The sequence below is a fragment of the Formica exsecta genome, unplaced genomic scaffold (genome assembly GCF_003651465.1).
Source record: "Formica exsecta isolate Colony F162 unplaced genomic scaffold, ASM365146v1 scaffold37, whole genome shotgun sequence".
Classification (NCBI taxonomy): domain Eukaryota; kingdom Metazoa; phylum Arthropoda; class Insecta; order Hymenoptera; family Formicidae; genus Formica; species Formica exsecta.
Window position 1 is genome coordinate 2,234,300 of NW_021850941.1, and position 13,001 is coordinate 2,247,300.

Here is a 13,001-nt window from a genome sequence, read left to right on the forward strand (position 1 = left end):
ATAATATCTATAATAATATTATTTGCCCGGTAATTAAAATAAAATATCTATAATATCTATAATATCAATATTTTATAGATATTTTATTTTAATTACCAGGCAGATTAAATAAGCGAAAACGCGCAATTGCAATAAGGAACTAACCATTACGCCACGTGTGTATCTACAGATGTAAATTTATATAAGATAATTGTAAAAGCAAAAACTATCTAAACGAGAAAGGTTCAAAATTACTAAATTGCACACGGTTATTATTTGCACTCTGTCTCAGACGCGACATAAATGTTACAAGTTTTAAACCGGTTTTTGCCATGGTCGATTAATTATTCGTTTAATCGAATTTTTCACCTATTGGTATTAATCACCTATGTGTGCTAGTCAACATGACAGTCTTGATAGTCGGCTATGATTAATTATTCGTTAAACCCCATACAGCACAGATCATTGCAATTACATTGCAGCAACATTGCAATGTTGCAAATTGCAATGCAACATTACAACACAAGCCAGAGTAAAGGACAGGTATCTGCGCGAGAGGCATTCGTATATGCTGATTCGGATCTCCCGTGGAATGCCGTATCAATCCCCGGCCCCGATTATTTTCGAGCTTGCGAGAAAATTACACATTCCTCCCACTCCGTCCGTCGTCGCGGAGGGCACGCACGCCAGGGATCTCCTCTCTCGTTGGCGAACCGTACGGTAGGGTACGTGATTACCAGCAGCCTCCATGGCAGCAGACATTGCCCAAGGGTCGGAGGTCGTCCCGCCTCGGCTTACCGAGCAGGCTGCAAGTAATTGCAGCCGACTGCAATCCCGGGAAACCGCATCCTGCTCTCCCGGCTCTCGCAGACGAAAAATTCGACGCTTCGCGTGAATGGGCGCGATGTAAGGTACATGCACGATCTGCCGTGTGTTTCGCGGCAGGATGAGAAAGTCGGGTAGGATCCCCCAGCAGCCATTGGAACAGGTCTAAAAGCGGATTATCGTGTTCCACGTTTATGCGGATTATATAAGGCGCTCGCATTCGATTTGCGAATACATGCTAAGAAGGGAGATGATTATGCGAGTTACGCTCTACTGGCGTTTTATGTGTTTTAATTATTTTATCGTGACTGATTCGATCAGCGCAAATCCTTGAAGCGCAAAAAAATGCATAAAAAAAAAATTGCATAAAAAAAAATAAAATCTCTTTTTTTTTTAAATTATTCTTAGACGTGTAAGTATGTGATATTGAAGTGAATGTATTGCTCTATATTACGATAGCAATTGTGTATATAATAGTTTTTTAATGTGCATTATCAAGTACTATATGCATGTTACTTATCTTGTTACACTTAATAAAATGATCATTATTATTATTAATATTATTTTTTATTATATTATACATATAATGAATATTACATGCATTTCGAAGGTCGACTCCTTCAACTTCTTTTAATCATATCGTTAAACAAAGCAGACAATCTGGGCCCCCGATACTTATCTTCTGAAAATTGATTGGATAATGAAAAATAATGTATGCAAAACGTCGCTCACACAGCGCAGAAGCATGTATTCTTTAACAAACTATCCGGAGATAAAGTGCCGGTCAATATACCAGGCCAGACAAAACATCCGTCGGTTAAGCACGAGGCTATCAGCGATTCATCGTTATTCGAGAAATTGAAACGCACGTAATTTCCAATAACTACCGGCGGCGCGAACTCGTCACAGTGATGCCCGCTAAATAACGAGCCCTCAATAAGTCCGCTCGATTGATCGGCCGCTGTAATCAAGTAATTCGCACGATGCGAGGGATCGCTCGGAGGCGAGCCACTCGCTGGCTCGTTGCCGGCGAATACGCAAGTCCCCCGCTCGATCCGGCTTAATCGATCCACTAATGATATCTCCTCTATCGCCGGCCTCGATATCCGGCAACGTGTATACTCTTTGCGTAAGTAATAATAATTATCGGTCATTTCCGTGCCGATAGCTCGGTGTGCTCCGAGGAGGTCAGAAGTTAATACAAAACCAACGTCGATCCAAGCACTTTGCCTCATTCACAATGATTTTCGATAAAACGATGGGTTCATCGTTTCATATCATTCATTATATCTTCATCTCTAAATCGCGTATATATGTGATATATTTCTTTAAATCTATTTCAAAATAAACTTAGATGACGATGCGCGTGCACTAAAATATAAAGGGTGTAGAATATTTGTAAATGTCATCATATTGGATGACTCATCAAAGAAAATGTTTTCAAAATATATTTTGGGTGTCAACGTACTTACTAAGCTATTTTCGATTCCAAAGTTCGTTCCAAGAAATCTTGAATTTCGTGCATCACTTGTCCGATATATCAGAAAAGCCGATAATGACAATAGAAATATCTGCAAACGATGTCGCGCATTGTGACATTCGGAGGCTCGTCGAACTTGGAGAATACACGGAATTTGAATTTGGAGACGCGTGACGACACTCGCATAATGCTTTACTAACGACCAGACATCTGCCGCATTAGTCGGCGAAAATAACAACATCCCGATGCCTTCCCGTGGTGCCAAGATTGAAGCAAACGACGTATGTCCGTGGAAATTAGAGATTTATCAAAGAAGAGAGGACCTATACATCATTTTCTAAAAGCAATATTCCAACGATACGAAATGGCCAAGATTTCATATTTATAACACGTTATTAGAATAATATTCTTGAATGATATATCTGTCGAGAATATCATTGCGCTTAAATGCTATAATTAAATTTTAATTGATCTGATATATTTCTTACGGACCAAGCTTTCATCGACTTGGAGCAAAATTTGTTTTTTCAATGTATACCATCCATCACGCAGCTTATCAGAATTTAAATAAGTCGCGCACGAGAAACTCGTGCAATTTGTATTCCAATTACGAATTATCCTATCGCCAGCGATCTTTAATCGCGGCACTCATCACGGACTGCATCGTATTCGGAATGATTCTCATCTCGAGCGAATATTAATTAAGCCGCGACACACGATTTCGCATTAAACTCAATACATTCCGGAGCAAACGAGAAACAGTTACTTTTGCACAAGCGACGACACCAATAATCCCAACGAGTTATAACGAAGATTGGTCAATCGCGATTGATATGCAAATCGCCCGCATCATTAGCACTCTGAACGAGTGTCGTCAGAGAAAGAGGCATCAAGGAGGTGTGACCAGAAGGGAGAATTCAAAGGGTGCCACGACAACATTCAAACGATGACGAGAAGGAGAAGGAAACGGCGCGACCGGTGGTCATCCGTCATTAAGATGAAAAATTACGCTCTCCTACGATTGTTCCCGTCGTCCACCGTCTCCACGGATCGAAACGGTTGCATCTGCGCATTTGCAGTCAGCTGTGGGGTCAGTGGGGCCAATTAGACTCTCTCGTGAGAAAGTACCAGGCAAGGAGCGAACGAAATGGAACTCCTTCAGTACGATGCGACAGTGTTATAAATAGCGCGTGACTGTAAATTCTGGGTACTGGGATTGGATCGAGGAACTTGGCATACTTCCACGATTTCAATTTACGTGCCGATCTGGAAGAATGCATAGAACGAACATTATTTTTTTTTAAATAATTGAACGAATAAGTTTTATCGTTATCTAAAGTATATATCTCGCGCGAGTATGTGTCGAGCTAAGAAGAACAAAACAAAAAGTAGTTTTAAATGAATCTTGTTTAATCTTTAAAGCTGTCAATTCCTTCAAAGCATGACGCTCAAGGCTATATTTTTCTCGCCAAAGCGCTACTTTGAAAATACCTAATTACAGAGTGTCATCCTGATGCGATGTGATTGGTTCCGACGTGGCCACGTGAACGAAGAACGAGACATCGAGTAATTTACGTAACTTTGTTCGTCTTTATCAGACGTCGGATACGATAGAAGTGGCAGAGCACAATCCTCGACATCCTCGTCGCGAGAACCAGCTATTATCGCAGTAAACTCGTTCTAGATCCCAGAACGAAGCTCCGGAGCGTAATTATCGCTCCGCTCGCGCACGGTATGCCACCGCCACGGCTTCATCCCGGATCCGGGAGATAGCCGACGCGCAACGGGAATAATGAACGCACTTCTGGTATTTAGCGTGAGGGATGGCGCACGTCAGCTTGATAAATAAACTCGGTTTCCTGTCGTATTTTATAGCGCGCGCTTTCGATGAAGGCGCAGTGCGTTCGCGGAGGCGAAAATACAGGTGACCGCGATTAAGCGCATTACTCGTGCCGTACCGCCATCTGAGTGAGAGCTCCCACGGGAATAATTAGAGGCATTCGTTTCCGTGCTACGGAAACCGTGGCGAGAGAGCACCAGTATAATTCGGTGATTCGATATTTTTATGCCGGGAGAAGAGAAACTCGGGACTAACCGCATTGACCTTTGCGCGATATTTATGATCAGCACGAGACTTTAGCCACGTCTTGAAGAAACTCTCTCGAGAAAGATGCTGAAGATTGGATCGTTACCAAAATAAGCAAAGTCGAAAAATAAGACGAAGTAACTGTTGGAGCTACGGTATGACGTAAGAGGGTTCCTCTCAGCGACGAAGAAACCGTCGTAAAGTCAAAATGTTTCCTATACTCGACCACTTGATTATGCTAATCCTGCGTGTTTTAAGCTTTGTGGGCAAACGGTCGACCTACTTCGTGGCGAACCGCCGCTTTCCCTGCGCGAGTAACCTGACAGGATAATGGAGCATCCTGCGAGCGTCGGATTACGTCGAAAGAAATGACGGAAAACAAGCCGATACGAGCCGGCAGTCGTCCTTCCTCATCTCGTAGCTTGCAGCTGTGAAATAAATTACCACGACGTGACGACGTATCCTTGGCTACTTTATAACGACTGATATTATTACTTTTTTCGTGTCAAGGTATCGCGTTTACTTGGAAAACTTATCTACCGGCCAGCAGACGAACCACCGTGTTAGAATCATTTTGAAATTCATTGCGGACGAAGATTGCAAAAGGAAGTTTAAAAAAAAATGAAGAATCTCGTCCCTTCGAAGAAATCAGATCAAAGAAACGATTATTCGGGAGAAGGCCGAACAATAGGCAAAAGCCATTGAGCCGTTTGGTTCAGTAGACGCCCATAGAATAGATCAATAAACCACTCGATATCTCTCTCGGTGCTTCTATGAAGATGCGAGATCGGCCGAAGAAGCAAAAAAAAAATTAAGCAGAAATGACCGGATGTGGATAATCCTCGTCGAGTCTGCAGCACGAAGACGCCCCGAGAAAAAGGAGCCCTCCTAGAACGTCACTGAAAAAAAAAAAAAAAATAGACGATGCACGTTTCGCAGGATCGCGAAGAGAGGAAGAGGGAGCGACGTACACCTTTCTTGAGATCTGGCGGACGCCTAATCCTGTTTTGAAAACTCGGTCTCGCATGACCGTGACAAACTCGACACCTTAAGATAGTTTATGACGACCCCTCGATCTCTCGGCCTGCGAACCGCTATTATCTTACAGCCTGTCCGGGCCTTACGGCCGTTAGGAGAAAGAGAGAGAGAGAGAACGACCTCCCTTCCTCCCCTTCTACCTAATATTAATTTCCCATCTCTTTTCAACCATTAATTGGGTCGCTATCTGTTGAAGGTAATCGAGCCCGCCAAGCTGGACTTTGAACAAGTACGCGTTTTGCGCTTTTTGCCGAATACCGCTATAAATCTCGTGAGATTTAAGAATATAGTTTACCACACGTTTCTGGGGATTCAAAAAACGTTTCTTTATACCTTTATGTGTTTTTAAAAGTTTTTAAAAGAAATATATTTTCAGAACATTCATCTCTTTGACATTTTTAAGTGAATACAAAAACAATTTATGATACAAAAAATATGTATGTAAAGTTAAATGTATTATAAGTAGGTTTATAGTGTTTAATTATATATGAGCGAAAGAATGGATGACAACCACTGTTCTCCTGGGAAGGCGTCGTATTTGTATACATATGAATTTCGGCCACGCGGCTATATCCCTCCGATTTGCAAGACGTCGTGGAGAAAATTGAATCCGGCTTGAAAGGAGAAACAAACGGCTGGAAGAGCCGGGCCGGTTGATTTAATATCGCCGTCCGTCAAGGCGAGTATGCTTCACGCTCGGTTCACGTAAGACGGACGTCTGCTTTCTTTCCCTCCCCGAAATCTGTCTAGTCGCGTGGCACAACGCGGGCGTTACCCGTCGTCCCTCTAAAAAAAAAAAAAAAAACAACAAAAAACAAAAAGATCCTATCACTGCTCGCTGACGTTCCTCCGTTCGGTTTGCTAAGCTAAACTAATTTCCGACAGGTAGAAAAAATTTCGCCAACTTGATCGGTTGAACGGGAATTGGATTAATTACGGCACGACCGCAATGCAGAATGCATATATATCTCCTGGAAGTCATGTTCTCTCGCGATCCAAAAAATTATTTTTGTAGGATGAGGGTAGAGCATATCTCCAGGACATGATAGTGCGAGAAGAGATGCTTATCGAGCCGCAAGTTTTAAAACGACACATGTAACGATGTGTTAAAAGTTTGAGTTCTTTCACACGCTTACGAAAACAGATAAATCATCGAATTTGTTAGGGAAATCTTCCTGAATTTATCCGTCCGGTTGGAACGGATCCCGCTGTTTCGACAAGACGCGGTATCGTGTTCGCACGGATGACCTCATGCCGCGGTTGCCCGTTTCTCGTAACCGGATGACACGACGCGGTATGCTCGCGCATCTGCGCGCTTCATTGAACATTCCGCGCACGAAACATTGCTCAAACAAACGGCCCCGGTCTAGAGCGTATAACGCCGACGCCGTCGATATTTATGGATGCAATTCGGAAAGCACACACAATCGGCCACGAGCGCGCGCCCGTCGATTCCTCGCATTTATCTTTCTCGAACACACGCGCGTATCCCCGGAGTTATCGACACGTGCTTTAATTAAATTTATCGATTTCGCGAAATCGTGCGCCTCCGCGTACAGGCGTGGGATACAGCTCGCTGTAAATCTCAATGTTTGCGGTCGTCGTGCCTCCACAATGTACAACGTTACTCTATAGGCCCCTTATAGCGCATTGTTTGCAAATAGAACTCGAATGGGAATTAAACTTGCCGGCAGGTCTGTGTAAATTCGTATCGGCTTGCATCTGCCGCTCTTGAATAAGTGCCTCTTTAAATTCCGATAGAGTCTAATATATTTTGGTTAATACGGACGATTAAATAATTCAATACGTAGGAGGGAGATATAACACCTTTAAGAGTTAAAAGAAAATAAATTTGGTTACATTTCTTTCTCTTCTCAAAAAAGATCTCCTTCTCTTCCTTCTTGTATTAATATTCGGCTAACAAATCCAACCGCTGGGATCTCGGATTAGTCGGCCGGACGTCTCTTCGTGGATTTATCGCTGGAAAAAGACTCACGAGGCATTTTCATGATCCTGTCGTCGGCTTCTTTGATGTGTGGGCGTGTGCCGCGCAAATCGAATCGTCCAGAATCTCATCACGTCCCCGTTGTAATCACGGCTATCCCGCGTCTGAGATCCGAGAGCTGATTATAATTTATGTTTCGTATTCAAGCACGTTACGTACATCGCTTCCATCATTCACGGATTCGCTTCTGTGGCTTCCACATGCCATCGCTTGCTAGATTACACGGTAATATACTGCCGCCGCAATTTCTGCCTCCCGTCAAACACGATAGACGAAACGAGCCTCGCCTCTTACACGAGACGTGATGAGTTGAAGGACATTCGCGAGGAAGATGATACGATTTGTTTGAATTGCCGTTACCAACCACCGCCCACCGTTCGCGGTTTTTAATATGCAGCCGCGTTGTTATATTTATGATTAAATTTCGTTGCGCGAATGCCCTCGCTAACAAAAGATATTTTAGTTTTAATAAAATCTGTCGCTGCTCCAGATGACGGAAAACAAATACAAAAGAATTAAATTTTCCCGACGCTACTAATTTGCAATCACCGTCGTTCTTTGCGACTCTCTGAATACAATTTATTCGTTATCCTACCCTGAGAGTCGCGGTCGACTATTAACGAAATCGTTTTTGTACGCCGGATTATTGCGACTATAATTTCTGTAACCAAACATGGTAACACCGATTCGATATCCGTCGAGGCAACACCGCTTTTAGTGTTTTGAAATGTGGAATACACACCCCGCGCCCCATTCCATAGTACTCCTTTAAAGGAATTTAAGGGACAATCGTTCCCAAAAATCAGATCAGATCGGTGCGCCAGCCCGGCCCCTTTTCGTCGACGAACGCATACGCGCGCTCGTACGTGAATATTTCGTCGACACGGCCACGGGCGTGTTTTCTCAGCTGGTGCCCCTAACCATCGACGATTCTCCCCCTCCGTTGTCCCCGCCGCCCCCGCGAGCAGATCCTGGAAGATCCTTTCAGGACACGGTCGGCTACCCACAAAGGACCCGGCCTTTCATACGCACGTTATTATACTCTTTACACAATATCGTTTCAGCTCACCACCCCCTCTCCCACATCGCCGAGGAAGAAATACGCGTTGCCATACGCCTCGGTACTGTATATCCTACGCCCACGTATTGTAGCCGGGACCATAAGCAACGAGAGACGTCGACCAAGAGCCGACGAAAGCCTCGAGACTTTCTCGTTTAATTTGTTGTTATAGCTGCTTGAGACGCGGATCGGTCCATTCGTCCGTTCGCAGGATCCCTCAAACATTCATTATATTTTTTCTTTTTTTTTTTTTTTTCGTAACACGTACGAGACCGCTCGCGCGATTCGCGATGATGGTGGGGTTACGGCTCGTCTCGCTCTCGCAGGAAAGGTCTATATTTGTTCCGTATCCCACAAGCGGTCTCTATTAATCGAGAGATCGCGGAGCAGGTGGACCTCATGCGATCCTTACAAGAGAGGAACACAGCTGATTTATCCTTGACAGATACCCTTTCTCTTTTCCTTCGCACTTTAAGATTCGTATCATCCTCCATCTCGCAACATTTTTACGATATATAACTAATAACGCAGTCGCGATCGTCGATCGATAAGTCATGATAAATAACACGCGGATATATGGATCGATCATCTATTCATGATTATAGTAATAAGATTTATGACGATCGCGCGAGCTCACCGATCGAGCGATCATGGGAGCGATCGATTCGATTCACCCGCTTGACGATCGTATCGCGGATGCAGACTGATGCGATTAGGATGCGGTATTATCGCGGTCCATTAACGATTGTTTGCGAAGAAAACGGACGAGTCAATTGCCATCGTTCGATGAATCATAAAAGCCGTACGTTACGTCGACGATCTAGAAAACTTACTGGAGCGTTGCTCGTCTGGGAGGATCTTTTTCTGTCTGATTTAGCGCGTTTTCCTGTCTATTGCATCGGGATGCACTTTTAGGTTTCTAGCTTGAATAGCTCTTGGCAATATCATTCATACGAGGTTATTGTATACACGTATTTTTATTATATTACAGATTACAGATTTGACAAAACGAGGGTCACGATCGATGTTATTGAGTATTCAATTATACAAAGGACACTTGTTTCGTAAAACATATGAGTCAAAATTGTCCAAGGCGATCCGTAAATGTGCTCAGAAATGTTCGTCGCGCTTCTCTAGATGGAAACACTGGTCCCATACATTCCAGCAGTAGTAGATTTCTTTCTTTTATAGCCCTGTGAAATTCCTCTTCGGATATTACACCGTCGCGATCAATGTCGACTTTTTTCATCAGTGAATCAATCAAATCCTATGACGTCAATAATTTGTTTGTTATTATTTTATACGTGCGTCATATTTTTATGGAATACGAATTTTCGTGTAGCTAACAATGTGTTAACAATGCACGTTTCTTTGTGACACACCAAAATCTTGTAATCTTATAAATATTTATAATTAATTAACCTTGACACCATCATCAGCATCTTCGTCTGTTTGTAATTTAATAAGGCAACCGCGCATTGACGGAAATATGTGCTCCTTTTTTAATTTGTTGGTATGCCAAAAATCGTATATCTGTGTTTTATAAATATCATAATTAAATAATAATTGTTCCTAATTAAAGTTTGATTCTTACAATTTTTTCGATAATAAATTAACTTCAATTTTATAAAAATATTATGCGGATGCACATTAAAATCTAAAGGTTTACATAGAATATAATTATAGAAAGATGAAGGTTACATTAAAAGCAAAGTGTATCCTCTCGTTTAAATTGCCGCGAAGAATTATAGAAAGTCCTTCAATCCATTGTTCCAGATGAATCTACACAGCCGCATAATCGTAATCATTTACCATAAAATGCAAATTATCAAACATTTACATTACATTAATTGCTCTTACTTGTAAGACATTTTTCTTGTCAAACGTAGCAAAAATTCTATCAATGTACAAGTGTCGAATATTTTCAGTAAAATCCAAACCAGAATGTAAAACGTCTCTAAACACCGATCTTGTCATGGGACCCAAAGTTTGCGTTATTTTCCTGTGTATAACAGCTAACGCTATAATAAGATTTAATTGATAGTAAATTATACGAAATATATAAAAATTATATCAAATTAATGAAAAGATTAACCCCAAAGTATATTTGTCTTGCTATATAACCTTCGACTTCTCTCAAATTGAAGTGAGTCTTTCGCGCTAGTTTTTTGAATAGAGCATTATTTTTTCTTCTAAAGACAATTTCCGACGAAGATTTGTTTAACGTATCAATGGGTAATTCGACCGGCATTTTGCTCTTGTAAATTTATTCTGTACTTGTAAATTTACTGTTTAATGAATTTTGATGATCAAAAATGTCAAAACGGTTAAAAAATAAGACTATCAATTTTTAATATCAATTCTCTTTAGCTATTTCATTAAATATTTGAGATTTTTACATATTTTATCATTTTATTATAAACATTTTGATTTATTTATATCTATTATTTAAAACTTTATTTTCCATTAAGCGCAATAATATTTAAATGACGAGTGTGTTGTGTAATCTATAATTGAATCACACTAAATTTTTTTGTCCAATAAGTTCATTAATTCAGATTAATTGTACTAATCATATGGTATTAATAACGAGAAGATCGTGGATTCGATTTCTTCATGTGCCAGTTATTTTGCTTTTAATCATTCTATAACATAAATATCTTTCAACAAAGGTTATTTCTCTTCACAGCAAATCAGTTTAAAAATAATTTAAGAGTTTCACAACAGAGAGATAAATATACTTATTTTTAATATAGATTATTGAAATTTTTAATTAAAAACATAACATTAAAATAGAAATTAACTAAACAGAAATAAGTATTACCTAAAAATTTTCAACACTTGTGCTATATTATAAAATATAAAAACTTTTGCAATTTTTTTATCGTATATAAAAAGTCTAACTTTTTAACTTTATTGATTTTGAAGATGATTGATTAAACAACTGTCAGTCCTTCGTGTTTAAAATCCATGGCTTACCATCGATGCCAATTTCATCACATTCGAGATGTGTAATGTACAAAGACTTATTGTAAAAAATATGTATACAGAGACATTTTATATGGAATGTTGCCAAAATATTCAACCAATATAAAGATGATAAAAATGTATAGCTGGTTCTCACGTAGCCGTGAGAAGAAGAAGAAAAAGCCGTAAGGCCGCCTATCCGAGAAATATGAGCGAGACGACGAATGAATTTCGTCGTGATAACCGATGAGTCGTGAATGCTCAGCACGAATTCGTTTCACGGGAGCCGTTCGACCGGCATAAAAGACGGCAATAAAGCCCCGCCTAAGTATATCTAATGACATCATTTGGTTGGCAAACGTAATAAACTGGCACAAAGCTACAGGGATTTCGTCGAGAATGTAAAAACGCGGGAACGGCTTAAGACGACAGAGAAAGGATAAGTTCGTATGGGCTCGCGCATGTTTTGCGAGCCGCGTGAGAGGACATGGGAAGGTTGATGAGCGAGGGAGGAGGGTAGATGTCTGGAATTTCGTGCGAGACCAGAGTCCCTCGCGAACAAAAAGGAAGGGAATACCCACCTCCAATCCTTTCTGCTGCCACACGTGAACGCTCGCGTCGTTTTAAGAGAAATACGAGAGACTCGGGGGCCCTGATGGCGCGCTTCAGGGTGCATTGTTTGATCGGCCGGGAAAGCAAATCCCCCATTGGCAAACGAAATGCGACTGATCCCCTCGAGATCATCAAGCCTTTGTAAATAATGGCTGGAGATTTTTACGTGAGGTCGCGTAATACAGTGATTTTTTTTTTTTTTTTTTTTTTTTTTTAAGAAATCACCAGAGGAGTGCAGGCTCTCTCTTTCTTTTTATGTAAAACTTTTCTAATATTTTTTATTATTTCTCGTGAGCGGCATAAAGACGATCGGTCAGACAGCGAGAACAAAATATACAAGTCCTTGTTTCAAAAACGTTAGCCATAATACGTGTAATTTGGAGGATCTTCTCGAACCCACGTCACTGTGTTAAATCTAATAGAGTCCGACACATCACCACACGCTCCATTCCCGAGCCAAAAATTTCATCGTAAATCGAATCCGTCCTGTCTTATCCACAAAAAATTGTCCCGATACACTTTCGTGTATTCATCTTGGGCAACGAACTCGAGATATATCACCAGAGCGCACGTCGCGCATTCGAAGGAGAACGCCTTTTTTTACCCCCGGTCCCTATAATCACGAGCTCATTAGTCCCCGCCGGCGGATAATTTACGAGCTGGACGTTGCTCGCGCGGCCGATCGCAGAGGGACCACATTGTTTCGCTTAAGTAGGCAACGAGCCCGCGAGAATGGCGAGGGATCGCTTTCGCGAAAGGCACTGTAATATCCCGGTCGAGAGAAAAAGATAGAGTGAGAGAGCAAAGATGAAAGGCGCGCGAGAAGAAGCACCTTGTGTTTCTATAGCACAGTCGAGCTTGGAACGACTGTAATCTTGGGCTATCTAACGTTGTAAATGTAGCGAGGTGATGATTTGCGACCTCCCTGCAGCTTCGTGGGGAGGATTGG

The 13,001-nt window shown here is 41.5% G+C and overlaps 1 protein-coding gene across 1 annotated transcript; it reads right to left on the reverse strand.

The window, feature by feature from the left end:
• Positions 1-8,843: 8,843 nt before the first annotated feature.
• Positions 8,844-10,724, reverse strand: LOC115239297 (EF-hand calcium-binding domain-containing protein 1-like). The gene is made up of 5 exons (XM_029813753.1): positions 10,598-10,724; positions 10,334-10,494; positions 10,175-10,255; positions 9,896-10,006; positions 8,844-9,740 (listed from the first exon to the last, which is right to left on the reverse strand). Exons 1-5 carry the CDS (start codon positions 10,722-10,724, stop codon positions 9,552-9,554), a joined length of 669 nt encoding a protein of 222 aa, XP_029669613.1. The 3' UTR covers positions 8,844-9,551.
• Positions 10,725-13,001: the final 2,277 nt, after the last annotated feature.